This window comes from Carassius gibelio, chromosome A15, assembly GCF_023724105.1.
Source record: "Carassius gibelio isolate Cgi1373 ecotype wild population from Czech Republic chromosome A15, carGib1.2-hapl.c, whole genome shotgun sequence".
Lineage (NCBI taxonomy): Eukaryota > Metazoa > Chordata > Actinopteri > Cypriniformes > Cyprinidae > Carassius > Carassius gibelio.
Genome location: NC_068385.1, coordinates 24,215,855 through 24,242,260, shown reverse-complemented (window position 1 = coordinate 24,242,260; position 26,406 = coordinate 24,215,855). Strand labels below are relative to the sequence as shown.

Sequence of the window (26,406 nt, the reverse complement as noted above, 5' to 3'; positions counted from 1 at the left end):
ACATTATTACCAAAAAAAAAAATATTTTTACTGATTTTGCAAGGGGGAAATGTTTGTGAGTGCAGGCTATAAATGTATATATAATTCATTTAATAATTCTAAAAAATTATATATCCGTGTGCGTGAGAGAGATACAAAAAGTGGTTTAATATTGATAATAATGAAACATATTTTTTTGTCCTCAAAAAAGGACTGATGTTAATTTACTCCTAGTGTACATCTAAAAATACAGTGCTTTGTTTATTAAAGTTTGTATCATTTGTAAATCATTTGTGCATGACATTTTCATTCAGTACTCCAGCAAAGCTTATCAAGTTTTATTTACAAATTTGACGAGCAGCAGAATTCATATCTTTTGTATGAATTCGCAATACATCATTACGAAAAACAAGAGTGAAGGCACAAGATGGGCATCTACAGTATATTATAAAAATATTGTCCTTCTATTTCCTATAATACAATATCTACAGTTCAGCACACACACACACACACGCACAGGTTGATCAATGGAACTGCAATGTACTGCAAAGGGCAATGCAAACCAGTTCAGGTCGACTGCAGCTGAACCTGAACTTCATCCACCTCAACAGGAAGACCGAACTAAACATCTACTGCTTTCTTTTGTCTCTTTCTTTTGATGTAATCTGAGGTGGGATCTTCCTTTGCTCTTTCTTCATCCAGAGTGGCTCTCGGAGATCTGCAACAGGTGAGATAAGAGCAGGTCATCCTGGAACGAGACAAAAAGAGCGCAAGAACAAACTTGTTAACTACTGGCACTGAATCATTTAAAGTCAATTAAATCAGGTCTCGTGGAGTCTTTTAATGTATGTGATTCGATCTCTTAAAGGGATAGATCACCCTTTTTTATACGGTGGAAATGAATGGGAATTGGGACATTCAAGCGCCACAAAATCAAGAATTTGTTTCTATGACTTACATATTCATTCCCTTGTTTAAAGTTCACCCAAACCTGTATGAATTTGTTCATAGTCTGTCAGTTGCTCATTTGCTTTGGCTCTCATAGACGAGCACAGAAGTGGAGTGTTTCATCATCTCAGCTTCAATTCAGCTCATGGCTTGATTCTCTTGTGAAATCATGAGTATGTTAACAGTTTATAATGCGTACTAATGATAATCCCTCAGTTGGAGAATTCCCTTGATTTGTTTAGTTTTTTAACACCATGATAAGGTTAAACTTGTTAACATTTGTTAATTTATTAAGCTTCATGAACTAACAGTGAACAATGGTTAAAAACAGTTATGCCACTCAATGTTTTTTGTGGAAATATTTTTTTTTTTACAATACAATTTTTTTTTTAACCGAACGTGTAAAAGAACAACAAATCATTTGTAACATTATAAATCACTTTACTGTCACATTTGATCAATTTAATGCATCCTTGCTGAATAAAATTGATCTTACATTTTTTTTTTTTTTTTATATACAATTATTAATCTTAATTCTTAAACAAAAATCTCACCAAAAACGTTGTAATTTATCATACATTGCTACACTATTGACAAATACCATGGACAATTGTTTTCACACAAAAATTCACTGCAAGTACAGTTTTTTAATTTATGCATTTTGTGTACAGCTAATTAAGTTAGTAAACTGATTTTAAGCACAACTACATTGCCCATCATTTTCTGTTGCAGAATGAGAATATTATATGAATCGTATATTTTATCTGAAAACCATCATAATTTGAACTTCTATTCTCTTCTACATGAAGTTCCCAGGAGGAGTTTGTCCCTGTAGTGAGTTTTCCGTCAGTCGCTTTGGAGGGATAAGTTGTGTTTGGCCTGTAGCTTCACTCACCTTCAGTCGCAGACAGCTGTGGCTGTAGGAGCCGAGTGTTTGACTGGTCCCAGACCTGAGCTCTGAGGTGCTCCTTCCTCATCCTCATCCTCATCACACGAGGAGCTGCTCTGGGGGGCGTCTAAGATTGCGCCGCTCTGAACGAGAGGCCAGGCCTCATCAGGTGCACATCCCACATCTGCCTGGCTGCTTCCCAGTGACAGATTCACCAAACTAAAAAATATGCAAAAATACGATATCAAAAAATAAGAATGTGTCCTATTATTTTCACAATTTACACAATACGCACATTAATTTATTTAAATAATGATACCACTCTGAATAAAATCAATCAATCACAAGCAAGCCAAGCAAAGCATTTATACTTTAGAACAGAGAAAATGTATCATAAGCCAACTACCATGTTACTTTCTAAAAAAAAAAAAAAAAAAAACCTTTTAATTAGAAATGATACCTACTGTTTTTTTTTTTATATTTACCAATAATTCTATTAATAAACTGGAACAAAATTTATATGTGTGGTACTGTTCAAAAGTTTGTGGTCAGTAAGAAATTAATGACCCCTTTTATTTAACAGGGATACATTTAAAGATTTACATTTAGCGCAACAGTGACAGTAAAACATATTTTTTTATGTTACAAAAAATATATATTTCAAATAAACAAACCTTTAAAAAAATGATCAAGGTTCCCATCAAAATATTAAACCATTTTCAACATTGATAATCATAAATGTTTATTGAGCAGCATACTCTAATGATTTCTGAAGAATCGTGAGACACTAAAGACTGGAGTAATGATGCTGAAAATTCTAAATATTCTAATAAGAAAAAATATAATAATAATGATAATAATTTATACTGTAATAATTTATAATATAGCTGTTTTACTGTACTTTTGATTTAATACGCACATCTTTGATAAGCTTAAGTGACTTATTTAAAAAAGTAATATTTTGTAAATTAGATCTGACAGACTAAGGCTACTTTTGCACAACAACGATGTAGTCGAAAACGGAAAAGCTTTTCCCTTGCGTTTTAAAATTTTTTTATGTATACACGACAATTGTTTCAAAATTATTACACATATTCGCGAAAACAGCTAAAAATGCAGTATTACGTATGCCAGGCCAGTAGTTGGCGCTGTCACCTTGTTAGTAAACAGTACCTGTAGGGAAATGAAGATTATATGTTGTATAAGATGCGTCTCCGCTATTGGTTGTAAAATTGGTCAAGTAAATCCACACTTTAGCTTTAGCAAACTCTTGAGCAGCAACAACTGTACCATGTACTCCGCCATTTTTGTGTATGTTTGTTCGCGCTTGCTTTTAAAATAGACAAGCACTGTGCATGTACTACGCACGCGCATGACGTCACCATTTTCAAAGATTCACGTTTTGGGTGTTTACACGGAAACGACAACAGTGCATTTTTCAAAAACGTGCACTTTGAAACCCGTTTTCAAAAATATGCATTTTCAGTCCCCAAAACGCCTTTGTCGTGTAAACAAACAGGCAAAACGCATAAAAACCTTCCCGTTTTTGGCTGAAAATGCTGTCGTGTAAACGGCTCCTAAAGTGGCACAGATCCAAACCCGATCCTTTAATTTCGTTTAAATGTGAACGAAGGACCCACCCTTCATTGAGACTGCTGTGAGAGTGAAAGGGACGAGTCTCTCTGCCGCGGCTCTGGATCAGGTGCACAGGACCTGGAAAACAAAGCACACATCAATCTAATGCCATGCCGATCATCATTCCTGTGACACTCCAGAACTGTGTGTGATTTAGATAATTACTGGCTAATTGACGTGTTTGGACTCGTCCAGGAGAACACACAGTAAGACTTCTGAGAGGTGTGAGGAACTCACCGCAGGCCTGTCCTGATCCGGGACGACACTGACAACAAGGTCGCTGGGAAAACTCCAGACAAGACAACTCGGACCCCACATAAGGACCCTCATGGGACCTCGGTGAAACTGAGACAATGACACACGAAACAACAGGAAACTACTGTTATGCCCTAAATCATAAAATCCTAGTAATGCATGACCTAGCAACAACAGTAGCATAATAAAATTAAACGGTCTAATAAATGATTTATATAAATATTATATTTTACAAATTACACAACTGTTGAAATGTTTAGATTTTTATTCAGCAAGGATATAATAAATTGATCATATATGACCGAAAACCTTGTTTGTTTCAAAACATTTCAAACAAATGCTTTGTTTTTCTTTTTTATTCTTATTATATATATATATATATATATATATATATATATATATATATATATATATATATATATATATATATATATATATATATATATATATATATATATATTTTGCATAACAGGAATGCTTTTTTAATATATTGTAGCATTTTCACAACATTTCAGAACATATCAAATAAATGCAACCTTGATGAGTATGCGACTTCTTTCAAAAACATTTGTGTAAGTGTAATTATTAATATTATAATAATCTAAGCAAAAACTCAAACGTGTAAGTGTAATTATTAATATTATAATAATCTAAGCTATCCACCAAGAAATACCGTTTATTTTCTGTAGGCTGCTTTAAACAAATGTTATCATTGGAAATTAAGTCAGATCTGTCAGTATCATTATAAGTTGATGGCAAAATTGTGAAAAATGTACAAAATGATTAGTACCATGGTACTGTAAATATTTATAAGGCGTGATTAGATATACTTTGATAGCACGAATATAGATCATTCAATAGCACAAATTATACATTTATACAATTATTCAATAAGATTTATAATCATAAACCACGTTGTTTATACTATAACACTGATAAGTAATCAGGGGAGTAGCAGATGTGACTCACCTGGTTTCTTCTCCAGCAGTTGTCTCTTACAGTAGATGACGCACAGGATGAAGAGGGCGAGCAGGACGGTGGCCAGCGCGCTGCAGATGACCGCTGCTAGAGCCATGTCTCTGGGGCTGGTCACCGCAGGCTGGACAGGTACAAAATCTACTCGCCCCATACCTGACAGATACACAGCAGAGAGGAAGTGATGTCACTAAGAGGCTCCAGTTCAGGTTTTACTCCATTACTCACTCTAATACAGTAAGAGTTTCTTCCTTCTGTGCAACACAAAAGGAGATTTCAGACAGAATGTGTGAAATGTGCTTTTACATACAAAAACAAATAGTGACCAGGACCTGTCAAGCTGCAAATAAAGATTAAAAAGTGTTGTGAACACCTATTATGATTATTCTATAAGTGTGTTTTTTTTTAAGAACGTGACCGGATCATTCCTTATTTAAATTGTTGCATCGACATTCTGCTTAAAGGTACAGGTTGTAGGACCTACCATGGGAGGGCGCACTATCAAAACAATAACAGTCGCGTTGTTTGATGATGCTAAGGAGGAGCGTGGAATGATGGGATTTGTTGTTTTCTACCCAACCGCTGACTGCCATCAATCATATGGAAAGATAAATCATGGATTTAACGCAGATTCAACGATTTGCGCGAGTAGATTACATACAAAGTCAATGCGAAGAAGCGATCAGACTATGGATCAGACGCGTCCTCGCACTGGTTTTGCGTTTGGCATGTATGCCCCATTATACTAATCTTGTTGATCGTTATAATAGCATACGTTTTCTGTAAAGATACGATTCAAAACAACTCACCTGTCGAGTAAAACACAAGCGAGATCGGCATCTCTTTCTAGTTGAAGTCTGTCGTGAAGCTACTTCCGCATTTGTCCACGACATTGTTGTCATGTGGTTTCTACGTCAGTAAAGGTGCTAACAAAGGGTAACTAACGTCATTGACAGGCGACTGCACTGCCCCGTGTCACTGTTTACAATGGGGATTTTCTCATGATTTACAAGTCGTTGAAAACATTAGAGATATTGTTAGTAATCAGCTGGACAAAATATATAACACTAGCCTAGTGGTTTTTGGATATTTTACTGCATACCTGTTTATCTTACAAATTGTACCTTTAAGTTCTTATTGTAGAAAAAATCTTTAAAAAGGCAATTATCGTTAACTAAAACAAGCTATTTTTGTTAAGTAAATCAAATAACAATAAAAATATTAGATTAAAAAATTAGAAATTATGACTTGTCAAATTGAAGTATTAAATGTACTAAAATAACTGGAAAACAAATAGCAATATTCAAACAAAAAAAAAAAAGACAAAAACATGTAACAAAATTGCTAAAAAAAATTTAACTGAATTAAACTGAAAATATGAAAAATAGATGTTAATTCAAAAATGTATAAAAACTATTATATTGAAAGGAAATACTTTTTGAGTTTGTTTTTCGGTGGGTTGAAACAGCTTGCAAGCGCAAAACTAAAGATTTGAAACAGTAAAGAGATCAGAAAAAAGAAACAGTAAACCTTTGGCAACTATTTCAAATTTCTGTTTGCCTTTGAGCAAAGAACTTTTCAGTTAGTAATATATAAGGGACTTAATTCACCAAAATATCCCTCAAAATGTACCTATAGATTTTTATCATAGTGTTATAAAATCCTGTCATCATTTGAAGATAATTTTTATGTTCTGCTACAGTTTCCATATTTCCACCATGTGACCCACTCTGTCTCATCTTCCACTGAACCTGCCAAAACCAAAAGCCCCAGCTTGAGTGTGAGTGCGTGTATGTGTGTGTGTGTGTGTGTGTGTGTGTATGTATGTATGTGTGTGTGTCTGTGAGAGAGAGAGACAAATATCCTCTCGCTGCGGTTGCGGCTGGGAATCTGCTCCAAAGAAAACATGGTTTAAATAGCAGAAAAGTCCTGAAGGTGAAGGGCACATTCCCGGCCTGCCGACACTTTTTCACCCCTTCACACCGGGCCAGTCGGGCCTCCACTTGCCAGTCTAGCAAGCCCATTATTAAGAGGCCGATCAAGGCCGAGGGCGGTCACTACTATATGTTTGAAGTCGGATTGGGAATGTGTAATCAGCCTGAGAAAACAGCTGCCATAGTCTGAAGGCACCACAGGAACTCTGATGTCACCGTCTACAGAGCCTTCCCTTCCCTGAAGACAACAGCCGTCTGAGAAAAGTAAGGGACTATCAAGTGACTAATCTAGCCTGAGGAAGGGGTTTTACAGTCCGTGTTCTTCTGACACCCACTATTAAGTCATTGAGATAATTGGGGTTATCATGTTATTTGGTCTGTATGTCAATGTATCCATCACTTAGGACTGGAAAAACTGTTGCGTTGCGAGCTGTAAAGTGTGTACGTTCACATAAATGGTTATTTCGATAGTAACAGTTGATCACTACCTGGTTCACTCTAGGAACCACCGTTTTGAACTTAAAAACTCATTTTCTCCATAGGGAAACTATGATATCTCACAGAGCTACAGTGATAATCAATGAATGGTATATGCTTTTGTCGAAGTATGTTTAATAGTGAGATTGCTGGTGAAAAACTACATTGCCCATGATTCTGCAAAGAAATCTCCACCAATTAGAAAGCAAATCCTAAAATAACTCTTTAGTGGCCACCCACTTTCATGGACTGTGAATGACGAGTCCCTACTCTCTCAAAATACAAAAATACGTTTATGTAATTTACAATGCTTCATGTGACAGTAGTTATCGAAACTGTTAAGTACATACTGTATAGTCTTTGACGCACCTTTTTTGCCATTTTTACACAAAACAACATAAAAAAACACATACTACACATATTTTGGGTAAAACACTCTTAAAACGTAAGGTGCTCAAATGTTTTTGGACCCCTCTAAAACTAGCCCAGCTTGGATAGACTAGCAACTTCAAGGCATCCCACTGGAATTGCAGTGACGAGTTTTGCACACTTCGAAGACTTCTTCTTCAAAAAAGCATACATCTAATTTAATGCAAAATAGGTTTGCATTGTTATCAATACCAGCAATATGAAAGGCCAGAATACTTTAAAACATATAGTGACGGTACAGACATGCCTATTGCAAATCCTAAATGGTCAGATTTTGGAACAAAGACAACAACACATAGAGAGAAAGCCTGTGGACTTCTTTATACCCAAGTATTATTTTGGTATAATGAAGTTAAATATGAACCAGATATTTTTAAACATATTTTCATTGGATGAACACAAGCATTTGTTATTTGCTCAATGGTAAATTAATCATTAAGTAAACGTGGGCTTGGCTTTCACAGATACAAGTGCTCTTTTGAGCCCTCAAAAGAAGTTTCTTTGTTAGAGATGTGGGCCTTTGTGCAATGCAGTTATACTTTTAGTTATCCATTTCCTAAAACCTACATCAATGAGCCCTTGTTTAAAATCAAAGATCGATTGCCACCCATCTCAGCAGTTTTATCAGATTTTTAGGTTATGCTGCTGAGTGTTGATCAAATTTTAACCATATTTCAATCGTAACTACTGATATTTGATTTAGACTAATTTTAAGTCCAAATATTTTTTTCTTTATCACCTGAAAGACACTGTATAGTTAAACCCCAGTTGGCGAATTCTAGATCTTTCCATGTACATGTGTAGTAAGGGTTACACCAGCATACGCAAAGTCTAGTTTGCGCAACATAAAATATTCCAGTAGATTTGACAGGACTAATCCTTATTTGTCCTTTGCCAGCTGTAAAGTCATATTTCTTATTCAAAATTCCCAGAAAATCTCAGATAAATCAAGAAACCAACCCTGAATTTAATCTTAATCTTTAGCCGCTTTTCCACTGTCGGGCCAGTGCGAGCCAGGGCTTAAAATGGGTGGGGTGGGCTAATATAGCGATGGGTTTCCATCGTCGGGCCAGAAGCTCCGCTGCGCTTCACTAAAACCCGCCCTTTACACGCCTCTCGGGAACAACGTCATGCAACCCCATCATTTCACCAACAGAGAGAAGTTATCAGAAAACTCATAAGAAATAAGTCACTGGAACTAGCGCGATCACAAAATGAACACGATAAAAAAAAAAAAGGATTGAAAATTAGTGGCTTTTATTCTGGCATGGTAAATTTTTGCTCTGTTCTGAACTTCCTTGCTGTTTACAACATAGGCAGCATTAAAGCCGAAGTGACTGAACTGAAATGCTCTACATAAGCATCAACTCTGCATGTCGCACAAAAGCAAATGCACATGTTCTCATGCAAAATGCACAGGACACTTGATTTACAGTTGAGTAGAATTTAAAGCAACACTATGTAAGTTTTGGCACTCTAGTGGTTAATAAACACAACTGCTCACATCCGGCGGAAGAACATTTTTACCGGAACTACTTCTCCAAGTTCAGTCTTCGGTGATTCACGCAGGTATGTGTTACCCCGCAGCGGTGACGACCCAACCAGGCTACAATAGTCCAAAAATAATCACTCATTAAAAATGTAACGTAGTGATTTGGGACAAGACAAAAGGTAGATGAATTTATGATGCTCTCACTCATTATATACATTCAGGAAATTTTGAACAGAGAAAAAGTTACATAAAGTGTTGCTTTAAAGTTAGCATGCTGGTAAGCTAACACCACACTAGCCAAACACCCAAACCATACACATATTATTATCAATAATCCTCATTATACGTTTCTATTGATATACTATTGTATAATATGCTTGTGTATATTTAATATTATTATTAATGTATTACTATTATTATTCACTTACAATTCGGTCTGTCACAATCATAAATTTTGTGTTTACAAATAATAGCGTTTAACGATATTATTCATGCCACCTTTAGTATAAACCTAATACGTTATTATTTGTTTATTTTTGTAATCATATCGAATACACTAATGCAATTACTAATTTATAAATGCATAATATTTATGATATTTATTTAATGTATTATTTATCATATAATGTAAAATAAACACAATATATTTCTACTTTTTCAGATGGCAAAATGTATTATTATTATTATAGTCAATTTAAAAAAATGTGACAATACTTAATGATAATAATAATAGTCCAGTATAATAATCTAGTATTATATATTTCTACTTAATACACTTGTGTATAAAACATGTATTAATAATTATAATATTATATACTTTTTAGAGAAATATTATTATTATAATTATTATTGTAAAAACCGGATTTTACATTATTATTATTATTATTATTAAACATTATTTACAGGTTTTACTGATAACTCAATGCAGGTTTTAAATCAGAGCGTTTTTTCATGTGCACTATTATATTAATTGTTTGCTTTTAATCAGATGATTGTCTTTTTTTCCCCCAGACTAATCAAATGAGTGCATCAGTGACCCACAAGTCATGAGACTCGCAGATGAAAGCAATCACTAATTATGATCTATGGGCTGATCCAATGTGATGTAATCCCCTTCAGGTCAAATACCAAAGCACTCATTTGCTTCCATACTCTTGCGGTTCAAACTTTCTTCAATATGTAACAGAGATACACTACATAAAAGATCTTCCCACGACTGAAGAGCACCCCAATGAAAAATACATCCAAGTTCAACAAGTTCAAGTCTCTTTTCATGCTGGGGGCTGCTTCTAAATTCAGTAGCTTTGAGCTTGAAAGTGAAAACAGAGGTGTTTGCAAAATAAAAAATGCCAGCTTATATTACTCTCACCCATTAGCGACCCAGCAGCCGCCCGGCTCTCGTGTGACCCCTTCATAAACTGGCTTCACATCAGTTCAGATGCTTAGATGGGACAGCTGTGTGGGGCTTTGCCAAATATTTAGAGCTATCCCATGACAAGAAAAGACAGCAGCAGATGAAACACATTAAAGCAGCTAGAGGAACCCACAAAATGTTGTTTTCCTCCTTTCGCTCTCAGGATGGGCCAAAGAGACCAGAGTGTTTCTGGATTTATGGTCCTCTCTAAAGACAGACTTCCTGCGTGTTCGCCCCGGGCCGACGTGGGGGCCATTAAAACCATCAGGCCTTTGAGTTTTCACCACCCTCTGTCAGATAATGCCAGAGGAGAGGAACGTTCGGGAGTCTTTCCAGCCGTTTGCACACACAATGGGTCAGAACAGCTGTGAGAACTTACAAATGACAACCAAAAATTACATGTCAACTATTTGGCATTCAGACACTTGTTGCGTGCTAAAATGCACTATAATTCCCAATAGCACACTCACAATTTTATAATGTTATTATTAATTATTTTATCATTTAACGACAGTTATTAAAATAAATGCTTAACGTAGTAACCAATAAATCCCTTTATCTTCTGTATGATGCCACAGCTTATTTAAGTTTATTTTAATGTATTTTATTTGAAGTCTGTATTATTATATTTTATAGAATCTATCATTTGTGGCCATTATTAAAAGAAAACCAGAGAAATCATTATATATATATATATATATATATATATATATATATATATATATATATATATATATATATATATATATATATATATGTCAAATGATTAAAATTTTTAATCAAATTAATCAGAATTTTCAGTGGATTAATCAGGATTAATCACTATTTGCAATTACACCTGAATCCTAACCATTTTTTTTCTGAAATGCATACCAAAAGATAAATAACAGGACACAGATAGATAATTTTCATGTATTGATTCATCAATATGTGGTTCTTTTTTCTGAATTTCAAAAGTTTAACATTTACTTAGATCAAATTTACCTGAGCACTATATCAAACCATGCCATTTAACTACAGATAGTGTAAGAGTTTTAGGTGAACCAGTTGTTAAATATAGCCACATATCTATTAAATTATGCATAGAGAAACTCGAAAGAATGAACTCAGAAACACAAACATGCGCCACCATCACATAAGCAGCACTCTGGGCACTCTTGTTTTTGGGAGGTGTTCATTTGCTCTGCCACAATACTTTAGGATCGATATTTTCACGTTCTGTAGGCTTCAAGTGCCAGTAAAACCAAGTAAAAATGCATATGCTTTTCCAAACAGCTGTAATTTTTGCTGCATTGCATGTATGCGTTCTGTGCATGGCAGTGTGAAACACAGGATGCTATAACAGGAAGAAGCTCCAGCGTACCAACTACCAAAGTCGTCTCTGTTTATCGAGCTTGGCATGAATGTATTAGAGAGTAACTGGGGTAAAACCTTAAGCTTCTTCTGTGTTTTCGACGCGGCGCTCGCCGCTGTTTTTTACTATCTTGAGAATTCAGAGATCGACGAGTCTTTCCTGACCTGAATAATTTGTCACACTGCGCATGCCTGAAATGCGTTAAAAAATTTGACGTAATTAATGACAAACAACGAATTAACGTCGTTAACGCGCTATTTTTGACAGCCCTAATATATATACATATATATATTAGTGGTGGGCCATTATCGGCGTCAACGTGCTGCGTTAGTGTGAGACTCTTATCGGGTAATTTAAAAAAAATATCGCCGTTAATCTATTCTCAAAGTTGTGTTGGGAGCTGGGTCTATACTACGCAAGCTATGATGACTTTCACCTTGATTTTTTAGCGCGGATGAATGCCTGACCTAATTGCACTGTAGAGGGCGAGAACGAGTCTTTGAACCTGTGTGTATGCCTACTGTGAAATTACCACATCAAACGTGAGGTGCTAACATGGATGCAGCTAAGATGCCGCCGTTTTTTTTTGTTTTTAAGAAGCTTCCCAATGGAAACCTCGACAAGATGCTAGCGGTTTCACACATACTCCGTCTGCAGTGCGTATGCAGTCTGTGTGTGTTACTTATGTGGTGCTGTAGCAGCACGGACTCATACTCATTGTGTTTTCACACAGGACGCGTTTGCAGTCGCTACTCGGTACGTGAACGATCACTGCACTGCTGCAGACGCACAGCTACTGGAACGCACTGATGGACCGCAGCCGGATGAACGCTGGAATCTTTTAACATGGGTGCGTAAAAAAAAATTAAAAAAAATTACAGATTATGTGTGTAACAAGCTTAAGGTTGTTTGCACCTTGTGCAATGTGGAATTAGTTTACCCATTTCTCAAGCAGTTTGTGATGCATTTTGGAAACAGGAGATGAGGCCCTGGTCTAATGCACCACCTGTCTTGAGAAACCCGTTCTCAGGGACTTACTTTTAGTCAATATTTTATTTGGGTAGCACACATATTCTGAATGCCTTTGGCAGAATTCAAATGAGCCATTTTAATCTAGATTAATTCTAGAGTGAGATTAATCTAAAGATTACAGTGAGATTAATCTAAATTTAAAATATTTATCTATGCCCACCACTAATATATATATATATATATATATATATATATATTAGTGGTGTGGTATATATATATATTCACACACACATTATAATATATAATTTAATAATTATTTTATTATTTTATTATTACTTAATACTGTATTTTTTTTTTTGCATTTTTGCATTTTTAATGTTCATTAATATTTGTTGTTGTTCCAAATGAACATTTTAAAAATGCTTAAAAAAAGGACACTTTATTGCTAAAGAACATATTGGTGTCCTCTCCTCTAAAGACTACTAAAATAAATAAAAATGTAGGACCTGATTACATAAAAATCCAGAGTTTTTCACAGAGATTGAATTCTTCACATCCAGAAGTGGAGCTGACCTGTGTGACAGGACATCTTCTCTTTCATCTGGCGCAGGAGTCTTAGACCTGGCTCAAAACCTGCTCATCTCCACATGCGAACCTCTGAAACAACTTCAGGAAGTCTCACTTAATTCTGAAGGTATAAGATCCTCAAAGACTCAGCGGCGCTCAGCGGTGGGTAAAAGAGCCCAGCTAACACCACAGACCGCTGGGGAACAATGCGCTGCTTTGTGAAACTCCACATGTTTAACAAACCCAGTGTGTGTTTGCAGAAGAAAGCCATGCAGTCTCGAACAGTCACACAGAGAGATATTTCGTACCTATGCCTGTGTTCTGACTTGTAAAAAGAGCCATTTATTTGATTGTAAAACACTGCTGTATGAATCACCAAGACTGAGTGGGTCGTCATCTCACAGATTATTATTAATGCAACTATAATTAATGTATGATGACCCCTTTTAAAGGATTACACTAAAAATATCTGTCATCAAGTACTTTATTATGTATGTTTCTGATCGTACGTTTCTCATTCTAAGTGAGAGAGAACTGAGGCTACAAACCTCCAATAAAATTGACAAATAAAACACTATAAAAATCAGAAGTCATCATTCATTGATAATCTTGCCCTCCGCAATAGCTCGCACTCACATGTATTCCCTGTGACACATGAAATCTAGTGCATGGCTAATAACGCATGCTTTCACTAAACAAACCTTTTAAGGATATTATAAATGGCGTTTACCAGGTTTACCAAATCAGCTATAACTGTGCTCTGACTGAAATGAGTCCACGATGCTTGCGTACAGCAGTAATGTATAAATGTGCTCACAGTTTGGTTCATACGCTGGCGGCGGATCTCCGCACGGGATACACTCCATGTCCTGGAATCCTCTCAACTTCGTCTTTCTGTAAAATCTGAAAGAATAAAAATGCATATTAATTTGTTTGCATATGCATATTAATATTATAGATAATGCATCGTTTAATTTTGGGGACGACAATCAATTCAAAATGTAAATGAAATTAATTGCATCACATAACAATTAATTATTTAAATAATGCATGCCCGACTATTAAATTAAATTAAATTTATGCATTTAGCAGACGCTTTTATCCAAAGCGGCTTACAGTGCATTCAGGCTATCAATTTTTACATATCAAAGTGGTTAGACAAAAAGTGGCTTTAGAAGTCAAACACAAATTAAAGTCTACAGCAATCCACTTTATAATCGAACTGCAGGGTGTTTACAAATGACATTTATTGCCTGTGATATTTTCGATTTGTTGGTTTACGTTCAAATCCATTTCATCTCCTTGTTCAATTGAATTTCTCTGATAGCAGCAAATCCCTTTGAAAATGTACACATGGATCAGGGGCAAATCATTTTCACAGCACTCATTAATGCAACAGCATTGACTGTAAAACTATGCTTTTTCAATGTGAGAAATATTCCAGCGTTAGCTACAGTAACAGCTTTAAGAACACTTTTTTTTCTTAAAATGATGCAGGTGAACTTTGAAGGTCATGTGAGGAGTTGCCTTCAGCGTGTCGTACTGTGCCGAAGCCCTTAATTATGGGTAATCAAAGGTTATTAAAAATCCTATCTGCTTCTGTGGGGAAACTAGTCACTCTTGCAGCGATAGCGGAAAGCAGGTCTTCAGAAGCCTGACATGTTTTAGCTTCGAGGGCATGTCTGGGCCTTGAGTTTATTTCCCTGACCTGGACTTCAAACGGAGAAGTCTTCGGCTTCACTTGTGGCTGGAGGGTGAACGTGCGTGTAACTCATGTCAGTCGGGTTTAAAAAGCTTTCTTGCTGAGAGCCGAGTCAACAAAAGTTATTTGTTTACAATTGAGTTTCGGTCTTGATTCTGATTGGCTGAGCCACGTTCGAAGCTGTTGTAAACTACTCTACAAACATACACCTTTGTTTACTTCTGTGTGGTGCTGGTGGAAGAATACTGGTTTTATTAATATCATTACACCATATTTGCTCTGTTTAATTTTGTGGAACCTTACTACGTAATATGGAGTAACCGTTTTATAAAAGCAGTAAGCCCTGTGAAGCCATGGTTTACAGTGATTTTATAACAGCTAAGGGGATGCTAAACACCTTAGCTGTTATAAATCGACTGTAAACTACGACTTCTTGGGACTTATTGCTTCATTAACATCCATGGAATCTTTCCATTTCCCAAAAGTAGAAACGTTCTTTAAACTTTAAAAAAAATAAAGCTCCAAAAGGAGGTTTTCACAGCGATGCCACAGATGAAATCATTCTTGGTACTCTAAAGAACCTTTCAGGTATAGTTCCTAAAAGAGCCATCTTTTTCTCGCTGTAAAGAACATTTGAATAATCTAAAGAACTTTTTAACTCTATAAAGAATCTTTTCTGGAATGGATTGTGAAATGGTTCTTCGTGGAACCATTAATTCTAAAAAGAACCCTTATTTTTAAGAGTGTAAGTTATTCAAATGTTCTTCACACTAAAAAAAAAAAAAAAACTTGTAAGAACTGCTCACTAAAAGGTTCTTTGAGAAAGCAAAAAAGCTGCTTCTACAGCATCACTCATTTTCGAATCTTAATTCTTAAGAGTGTAATACACACCGACTTAAGCATGTGTTCTGGGAAAGCGCCCATCGTTCTGTATTCTATATAATTGCGTTCCTATGGCTGACTCACCCGGGCAGACAGTCTCCGCACACGGCGTTGCTGGTGGTGGAGCAGTTCCCCTTCTGGAAGCGGTTGAGGAGGGAACAGTCCAGACAGGGCTTGCATTTCTGCAGGCTGCGGTCCTCTTTGAAGCGACTGGCTCTGCAGGGCACACACTGGGCATCCTCCCCAAAGCCAAAGCCACATTCCTGCGAGGATTAACGCAAGATATCTCACTGCCGAGGAAGGGAAGGGTGAGGGAGAGCGGCGCTAAAGAAAAGCGCCAATGTGACTAACAAGAGACCGAGATGAAATAATGATCACAGTGTGTGTGTGTGTGTGTGTGTGTGTGTGTGAGATCCCCCCGCTGAACAAAGGCCAAGCTTCTTTTGAGAGAGTCTATCTTACACAGGCAATAATCTCGCTGACTCTCACGGGATCAATGAACAGCCTTGGCTCCGGGCCCCCGAAGGGCTCCACATTTGAGTCAGAAAGGCCCACGGGGACGCCCATTGTTGGTTTATTGGGAGTTTATTGAAGAGGTTTTGTCTGGCCTCTCTTCTGTTCAAGTGTGTGCAAGAGATATTGATATTAAGAGGTTGTGGTAAGAGTAACGCAGAAAGTGAAAGCCCTTAAAATAAAAGATTTACTAAGATTAAAGTTTTTTATTTTTTTAAGATTTAATTATGCAAACACACAGTTTCTAACCACAGAATCAGCAATGCAACCAAAATTTTAATTTAAATAAAGATTTTTTTTAATTCAAATATATATACAGTATATATATATATATATATATATATATATAAATAAATTTTCTTCTTTTTTTTGCCATTCAATTGTATAATTTATTTTTATAATTTTTACATTTTATCAAAACATTATACATTGGGAAACAATTATGATTTAAATATACTGTTAAAATGTAAAAATATATAAAATTAAGATAAAAGCTCAATAAAAAAAAATCTAGAACAAATTGGTTTAGTAGTAAGTAGGGTTTTTTTTTTTTTTTAAGAAATAACATCTGATCCATTAAACTGATGAAAAGAGAAAGTATAAAGAATTTTAGAAATTACAAAAAAATATAATAAAAGAAAAAAAGTTCCACAAAAACATTAAGCCGTGGTTTTCGACATTGATGCTAACAATAAAAAAAAAAACTGTTTCTTAAGCAGCAAATTACCATATTATAATAATTTCTAAAGGATCATGTGACTCTGAAGAGTTAAGTAATGGCTGGACTAAATTAGAATAAAAGAATAAAATAAATTATATCTTTTTTTTTAAATGTACATTTTAAAATAATATTCTAAAATTAGAATATTAAACTGTTGTTTTAAATTGTAATAATATTTAACAATATTACTGTTTTTACAATACTTTCATCAACCAAACATAGCCTTGATGACTTCTTATAGATAACTGTAATTGTTAAAAATAAATATGTAAAATGAAGATTACTGCACCGTGAAGAAATCTAGTATAGATGTCAGGTCCTCAATTTATTTAAGGTTCATGTTCTTCAAGAAAAATATAATTGTCTTTTTTTTTTTTTTTTTGGTGAAATACAACCCAGACATGTTCTTGACAGGTTTCCTGAGATTCACGTTGAGTAAGTACACAAATCCAGATGATGAAAGAAACGTGAGGAGAGGACTCAATGTCTAGCTGTGGGCTTGAGAAGAATTATCAGCGCTCTTGAATGATACGAGACATTGTTCCCTCAATACAGGCCTATTTCCTTTCAAAGAAAGATCGAAAACGGTGCAGTTTGTGTAATTATATGAGGCAAACTGTACCGTACACATGCAAAGTTTAAGCAAAACGTTACAAAGAGACCACAGGGAAAGCAAAATGAGCAAGCTCACTGACTGAGATTACAAGAACAGAACACAATTCAGATGTGTTTAGCTTAGTGACTAGCAACGAAGCACTAGTAGACTGTTATGTGCACAAGTGAGAAGCTGTTCGAATGGGTTGTGAATGGTCTTTCCTCAAACAACATTTGCTGGGCATGTTTCTGTACAGCATGATGGACGTTTTGCCACATTGAGTTTGACATTAAGAAGTGAAGTGTATGCAAACGTTATTTTTTCCATGCTCCAGAATCTAAACTGAGATCTAAAGTGCCTCTTAATTAGCATTACTCAGAACAGCTTTCCCCCTTTCGCTCCACCCACTTCAATAAACAACACCAGAGTCTTTTCAAAAGTCTACAGACAGTGATCAATCTGGAATAGGCTTGTTTGTTTTTAATCCTTTCCACATTGATGTAATTCTCGGGAATCTTGTGGGCATATATTCAGCTTTCACTGAGCCAGATTTCTCAAACCATAAGTTTGGAGGGAATTCAAATAATGGCTTACGCAACCATGCAACAGCATCCATCAGTCAAGATCAATCAAGCCAAGCATTAATGAAACCCACCAGCAATGAGACACTAATTCAAAACAGAGAGTTTTGCATTTTCAGTCTAGTTCTGAGGAACAATAGTTCATGCAAAGATATTTACAAACTTAATTATGAGAACCGATGCAGAATATCTGGAACCAGCTGACACAAATGAGTCCTGACATACAGGGAGCAGCGAGATCTCTGGAGGACGTTTCTCACACAAACATATTGTGTGGCATCAGAAGACTAGGACATTGCCAACGTCTCTTTTCTGGATCCCACAGAAGAAATAAAGTCTTACAGATTTGAAACTGGAACAACATAGATGATACAATATTTATTTTGTATAAAGTAGCCTATTGCTTTAAAAATGCACATCTATTTTACACAAGTTTATTTTTATTTGATTGAAATAATGAAATAATGATATTGTGAAATATTTGTACAATTTAAAATGACCATTTTCTATTTTAATATAAACTACCGGTCAAAGGCTAGAAAATATGTCATATTGTAAAATAAATAATAATATTAATAATAATAATAATAATAATAATAATATAAAAATACAATAATAATAAAAATTATATAATAAAATAATGATAATAAAATAATTTAGTATTTATAATAATATTAATAATAACAATACTGTAAATGGTAATATTGTAAAATATTGTAAAAATAAAAAATAAAAAGTCTCCGTTTGAATATCTATTTTAAAATGTCAGTTATTCCAGTGATGGCAGAGCTGAATTTTCATCACACGCTCAGTTATTATCAGTTATTATCAGTTTTTTCTGCTTAATATTTTTGTGAAAACCATGATACATTTTTCCCCCCAGATTCTTTAGCGACTCTAATCTTAAAAACAGCATTTATTTGTAATTTAAATCTTTTCTAACATTATAAATGTCCTTACTGTGACTTTTGGGTCAATTTATTGTGTCCTTGTGGAATAAAAGTTTTTTTTTTTTTTTTTTTTCTTAACTTTTGAATGGTATAGTACCAAGGTTTCCATAAACAGCACTTCTGTTTTCAACATTGATAATAAGAACTGTTCTTGTGCACCAAATATAAATTACATTATAAAATATATTACAATAAAAACTGTATTTTAAATTGTAATAATAATAATAATAATATGAAAATGTTCACTTTATTTTTGAACAAATAAATACAGCCTTGGTTAGCATAAGACACTTCTGTCAAAAACAAACAAATCTTTATGAACTTTTTTTTGACTTTGTGACATCTTAGAAATCTAATCCTAAAATGCATCTTCAGCTTTATAACCAGCACAATCTGTAACCGTGATCCATTAAACAAACACTTCTCCTCAAACAATCACGTTCCCACCAGTCGCATTCCAGCAGAGAAGCGTCATGCGGAGAAAAGTGAGAGGACCTTTGTGGTTTGATCTCACCCTGCACTGTTGTTTCTTCCCAGCTGCCCCTTCCCAAGTCAGGTCACCGTGACCCGCCTGCATTTCCACCACACTGAGCTGGATTAGAGAAGAGGCTCGTATTTCGTTAACGTGGAGATGGGCTACAAACAGGGGCCTTCTTTCTACACCTCGATCCAGTTTCCCAGCTTGGGCACACATGGATTACAGGCCTGCATGAGAGAGCCAATGACAAGAGCTCTCCACAAAGCCTGGGATCAGACAGTTAGAGAAGGCTCTCTCAACACAGACTGCATATAGGGTGCCTGAACAGAGAGACAGCTGTTGTTCCCTGGCCGCAGCCTATTGACGACCTTCCTCTCCAGCAGGGCATGAAGAATCGGGGGGACGGTGAATTACAGTGGTATGGTCGCTCTCTTTGAAGGCATGATGCCATTCCCGGAGAGATAATCAACAAGAGAGCGAAGGGGGAAAGAGAAATCTAAGGAGCTCTGTAACCCCCTGGGGTTCGTCTGTTGGAGTGTGCTGCCGGGATCTTCCAGTGTTTCGAAGTTCAAACAGACAGCTGAACCGGAGATAAAAGCTATTCAGACTCCCAAAAACTGCTCAGAGTGTGTCTATGTGTCAGAGATGTGGCTTATTCGTTTTCACTGTGAGCTGTGGTGCTAATGTTGGCGATGAGAGTTCGAATCTGGCTCGCAACATTTCCTAATCCTGCTTTCCCCAACATTTCCCATCATCACTGTGTTATAATTTCAGCAAAAATGTCATAACTAAATGTGTCTACATGTCAGGGCCGTGGCTTAGTCGTTATCACTGTGAGCTATGGTTCTCATAACAGCAAAGGGAGATCGAATCTGGCTCGCAACATGTCCTAATCCTGTTTCAGCCAACATTTTCCGTCATCTCTGTGTTATCATTTCAATAAAAAATGTCATGACTGAAAGTGTCTACGTATCAGGAGCCATGGCTTAGTGGTTATCACTGTGAGCTGCGGTGCTCATAACAGCAAAGGGAGATCGAATCTGGCTCGCAACATTTCCTAATCCTGTTTCCTCCAACATTTCCCTCCTCTCTCTGTGTTATTATTTCGATAAAAAAATCTCATAAGCAGAATGTTTCTACGTGTCAAAGCTGTGTAGTTGTTCACTATGAGCTGCAGTGCTAATAACAGCAAAGGGGGATCGTATCTGGCTCGCAACATTTCCTAATCCTGTTTCCTCCAACATTTTCTGTCCTTTCCATGTTATAATTTCATAAACAGTAAGCAAAATGTGTATATGTGTCAGATATATGGCTAAGCAGTTATTGCTGTGAGCTGTGTGCTCAAAAGGGCAATTGGAGTTTGAATTTGGCTCACAACATGTCCTATTCCTGTTTTCCACATACTATACGCTCTCCGTTATCATTTCAGTAAACAAACGTCAAAAGCAGAATGTCCCTTTGTGTCAAAGCCATTGCTTAGTAGTTATTACTATGAGCTGTGATGCCCATGAGAGCAGAGGCAGTTCGAATCTGGCTTGCAACATGTCACAATCCTAGCTGGACATCAGATAAAAGTAAATGAGTAATCAGGCTCCCTAATATAGCTCAGAATGTGTGTCAGAGCTTTGGCTTAGTAGTTATCACCATAATCAGTGGTACTCATGAGGGCAAAAGGAGTTTGAATCTGGCTCGCAACATTTCATAATCCTAGCTAGACGTAAGAAAACAGACAATGAGGATTCAGGCTCCCAATTATATTGCTCAGAATGTGTCTATGAGTCAGAGCTGTGGCTTAGGTTCTCATAATGGTTCAAATCTGGCTTGCAACGTTTCCTATTAGTGTTTCTCCAATCATTTCCTGTCCTACTCACAACAAAACCTAATGGTTTCACCCCAACACAACTCCCATCACCCACTGGTCAGACAAAAAGGCAGGACTGCTCCAATATAATCTATAAAAATAATGTTTTGGCAGAGCCACGTTCGCACACATGCTTAAACTGATCTGTAGTGCTCATGAGGGCAATCTGAGTTTAAATCCAACTTGCAACATTTCCTAATCCTGTTTCCTACATCATTTCCTGCCTGCTTCCTGTTGCGGTTTTTAAAAAAGCCAAGAGGTCGAAAGAGGTCAATACACACTATAAAGCCCAATAAAACCAGGCCTAACTTCTGTCCATGTACAGACAGTTGAGCAGTTTAAATATAGTTTAACTGTTATTTAGCCTCTAATAACAGATATGTATGATTTAGCTTTAAAATGAAAAGTTAAGAATGTCACCTCTATTATTTTCAAACGCCTGTTTTCCACAGCCCAGAATCACCCAGGAACAATCTTGTCTAAGAGGGCTCACCAAACCAGTACCTGCAAGTACCATTTCTCCACTATCTCCGGATCAGATTTGAGTGAGAATGCCAAGCAAAACAGCAGGATGGCCGTGTAATAGTGGAGTAAAGCAAGTTCAGACACACAAGTGTTCAAGTCATCAAATTCAAACCCCAAAACCACTCTATTCTACTAAATTATGTTGAAGTATCTGTACTTCCTATCAAAACAATGGGTGAACTTCTTACTTCCCCGAACAGGTAAGCTGTAAAGGTAAATCTCATGAAAACTTTCACCCCAAAATCAAAAGAAAATCATATTTTGCTAAAATAAATTCAGCTTCGGAATATTATAGAATCAAAAAAATTATCACTGCATTTAAACAATATGTAAACTTTATTTGATCGATATATAAACGTTATATGTGCTTAATTGTCATAAAAAAGATGTAACCATGCAAAATATCAATGATCCTAAAACAGACTTTAGTGTGTCTATTAAAAAAACAAAAACAAGACGGGTTTCATTTAGCTGCTCAAAAAACTGAGATGCAATCCTCCATGACGCTTAGCAGTCAGGAACGTGACTGAATGTTATGAGGTCTGTTTTGGAGAAACTGCACATCTGCATAAGGATGAATTTGTTGACGGGCTGAGGTGATAATTCATAAAAAGTGCAGATTTATTTCCAGAATCCTTTAAAGCAATAGTTGAAAAGCAATTAATATCATCATCTATTCACCCTTTTGTTGTTCCAAACTCCTATCTGTCCAACTTCCTCAGATTTGTGAAGAAATCTTTTGAGTCAGATTTTTTCAAGAGTGATGAGCAGTACAGTTGTGAAACGTATGTGTTTCTCAAGATGCCACTGAGGTGTCAGTTTGCTATGCACTGAAGATTTGAATCATTGTTTGAGTTCACAAAACCACCTGACTGATTCGTTATCAAATCAAAACTGATTCAGTTCCTGAGATCCGATGATCCAGGTGCAGTGGTTAACAGCCAACTAGATGTATCTGCATGCTAAATTTCATGCATGCATGCTTTAACAATTACAAAATGCCTATCAACACAACTTTATCTTTGGCTGTTATCGTCTTTTTAGGTGAAAAACAGTGTGTAGGTGGGGTTTTACAAGCTGTTTGACTAGTCACGGATCTCTGAAAAACAAGCAAAAGGGCGTAATGTGAACTTTTCTTCTGCTCTTACAAAACAAATCATCTGGAAGAGCTTCTGAAGTGTCAGACACTAAAACAACAAAAATCTTAAGGTGTTTCTGTCAGTCTCACAGCTATTCTAAGGTTAAGTGTGATTTCTATAGTAAAGATAATGACTCTTTTTAAACAGGTTTCCCTAGCACTCCTCCCATTTGCCATTGGTCACAACAAACAGATAGCCCCGCCCCCAAACCTGCGCCATTGGTTGATCCATTGACCCTGTTGCTGGGCAGGTCGGGAGGTTCAAACAAACAAAGCAATGTTTTGAAAGCACAACATAGACAAAGTGTTTATACTTTTTTGCCGAAAACAAACCAACACCTACTAGAATTTGCATATTAAACTGAGATAAAGAGAAAGTATTTTAACATCGAAACTAACTCAAACACCATACAATATTGTCCTTGGCTCTAAAGAATAGGGTAAACCACAAGTGATTTAATGGAAAAAGTAGGCAATCATTCACTACCCCCTCAGGCCCCAAAGCATTAATTAGCCAAAAACATCTGAAGCATTGAAGCGCATAACCAATAAGTGTGTGTTCATGTGTACCAACATGAAAGTCATGCAGTTAAAAGTAGCATGTGCACTACATTTGTATACATCCATATACAGGCATGAACTCTGTAATGATTTCCACACTTCAAAAATACCCCAGACCTCCGTTTAGATTAAGTTTGTAGTACAAAACCACTTAATTTCTTAACATGCCGTGTTTACAATGCCTTGAAATTCTCAGGGGTGGCAATGACATTAAAAGGCTTGAAGGAAAAACAGAAGATTGTGAGCAGGAGAGGAAAAGAAGTGTGGGTGTAACTGATTAAAGCGTGGCCAGCGCTCTACAAAGGAGAACAGCGGTTTACCCTCTCTCTTTATGAAAAGGAGGAAGCAATAAATAATCGGTCGGGACAAGCTATTCAAAACATTGGCATCCCCTCTTTATTGGTGAACTCTTTGCTTTTGGCCAGTTTGGTCTGGAAGTCTTTCATGAACTCTGATGGGAACGCATACAATAAGAGGCCAGAAAAGTTAAATGTACATATAAGGAACAGATGGAGGACCAATTTGCAACTTATTAGGTCAACTGGCAACATGATTGGGTATAAAAAGAGCCTCTCAGAGTGGCAGTGTTTCTCAGAAGTCAAGAAGGGCAGAGGATCACCAATCCCCCAAATGCTGCGGCGAAAAATAGTGGAGCAATAACAGAAAGGAGTTTCTCAGAGAAAAATTGTAAAGAGTTTGAAGTTATCATCATCTACAGTGCATAATATCATAAAATCGCATACGTGGTCTTTTTTTTTTTTAACAACTCAAAGTATAAGGGTCTAAATATATCTGCATATTAATCTGTGGTAGGTGCTGTACGGAAATAATTCCAGAATTAAGCTCAATGGGAACCAATTCAAGGGAAGTGAGTGCTTTTTCTTGATTTAAGATGTAATCTTTTTAGGAAATTAAAGATACAAGTTTTATACGTGCACCAATATTTCAAATTAGGCTAAAACAAAATATAAATAGCCTAGTGCGGAGTTGGCAAACCTTGGAAAGCTCTTGTCCAGCATCACACTGCCGGCAGGGAATACAGTTTCCAGACTTATCCTGGTATTCCTGCTCCCTGCAATCTCTTCTCTCCTCGGCCATTACTGCAAACTGTGAGGAACATGAAACTAAGATCATTACTTATTCCATAATATCATTGGAGGTTTACCAAATTGAAGTGCAAGTAAAAGATAGCATAAATGGAAGTGTACAGTCATTTAAATCAAATCTCTTTTTTTCCCCTCTTAAAATGTAAAAGTTAGCAAAAGCTGTTAATATGAATGAAACATACCATAACACACAGTGGAAGGACGAGTATCCTCTGAAGAGGAAAACTGGAGAGGATCAGAGCGCGGGGCATTGTGAAAGGTCTTTCACCCATACAGTACACTGTGAAAGCACAAATCCTTTGGTGAATGATTAATGGAGGATGCTATTTGCATTATCTTTCAAAACAGTGTGAACTCCAAACAAACAGTGATTATTATAAATAAATACCCTTTGGTGCCTTTTTTAAATGTTCATAATAAAGCATGATAAAAAGGCATAATCTATAGATGTATAATTTTTAAAGAGATTTAACACTGACTGAGTTGGAAGAAAAGTCCTTCTATAGGATTGTATTAGCTGGAAGTATCAGCCATTTCAAATAATTGAATAATCTTTAAAAATATAGGCCAATAATGATTATCAGATAAATCAGACCTAATAAATTATACATACCGACATGCAAAAAAAAAAAAAAAAAAAAAAACATAAGATGATTGCAAGATTATTTATATATTATATGTAAACACCTATATTGACATATTAACATGTATATATAACTATTTATTAAAACTGGCCAAAAAAAATAAAAAAATAAAATAAAAATAAAATTGGCCTATAGGCCTAATTATTAACTTGCCAGTTATATAGGCTACTTGAGATCCGAGAGAGATCTATTACTATTGTTGTTGTTTTTATTTATGTAATACTACATTGCGTTGTGTACATATTGAAACCAGACTTCAAAACATAATAATGCATACTATAAAACATGGATTTGTAGCCTACTTTTTGACCTGAAGTAAAAAACAAAAAACAAACAAAACAAAAAAAAACATGCTTGCACTATGTGTGTGTGTGTCGTGTAGATTTCTTAAGGCACTGATTTTTGGATTCATATTATGAGCTGAGGATCAAAGCAGCGCTGCAACCGTGTGCAAAACTTTCTTACCGGTAACGAGTCGCTCGTGAGATCGCCGTCTCCTGCGGTAAACTGATCCAGTGCGCTCGCTGCTGAGGTCTGAACCCGTCCCGTGTCCAGCTCTGAAGTAAAAGCTCAGATGAAAGCCTGCGGTCTGATGCTGATGCCTGTAATCTGATCTCGCATCAGCATGCACATCAAAGCTTCAGACACGTCCTGGATAAAGCGCTTTAAACGAGCCTGTTCATTCACTAACAGCCCTCCATCTGTTAATCCGAATATCTGCACATGCACAAACTCCGATATGGAAACAAGAACGGTATAAAACTGCACGATCCCGATGCGGGAACGGCTCGGTCTGGTGTGATGTGATCTGATCTGCTGCGCGTGTTTG

The 26,406-nt window shown here is 36.2% G+C and overlaps 1 protein-coding gene across 1 annotated transcript; it reads right to left on the bottom strand.

Moving 5' to 3' along the window:
• Positions 1-302: 302 nt before the first annotated feature.
• LOC128028776 (tumor necrosis factor receptor superfamily member 19-like) lies at positions 303-26,406 on the bottom strand. The gene is made up of 10 exons (XM_052616103.1): positions 26,043-26,406; positions 25,116-25,213; positions 24,824-24,934; positions 15,989-16,167; positions 14,138-14,223; positions 4,676-4,837; positions 3,689-3,796; positions 3,457-3,529; positions 1,823-2,035; positions 303-727 (listed from the first exon to the last, which is right to left on the bottom strand). Exons 2-9 carry the CDS (start codon positions 25,203-25,205, stop codon positions 1,825-1,827), a joined length of 1,020 nt encoding a protein of 339 aa, XP_052472063.1. The 5' UTR covers positions 25,206-25,213; positions 26,043-26,406; the 3' UTR covers positions 303-727; positions 1,823-1,824.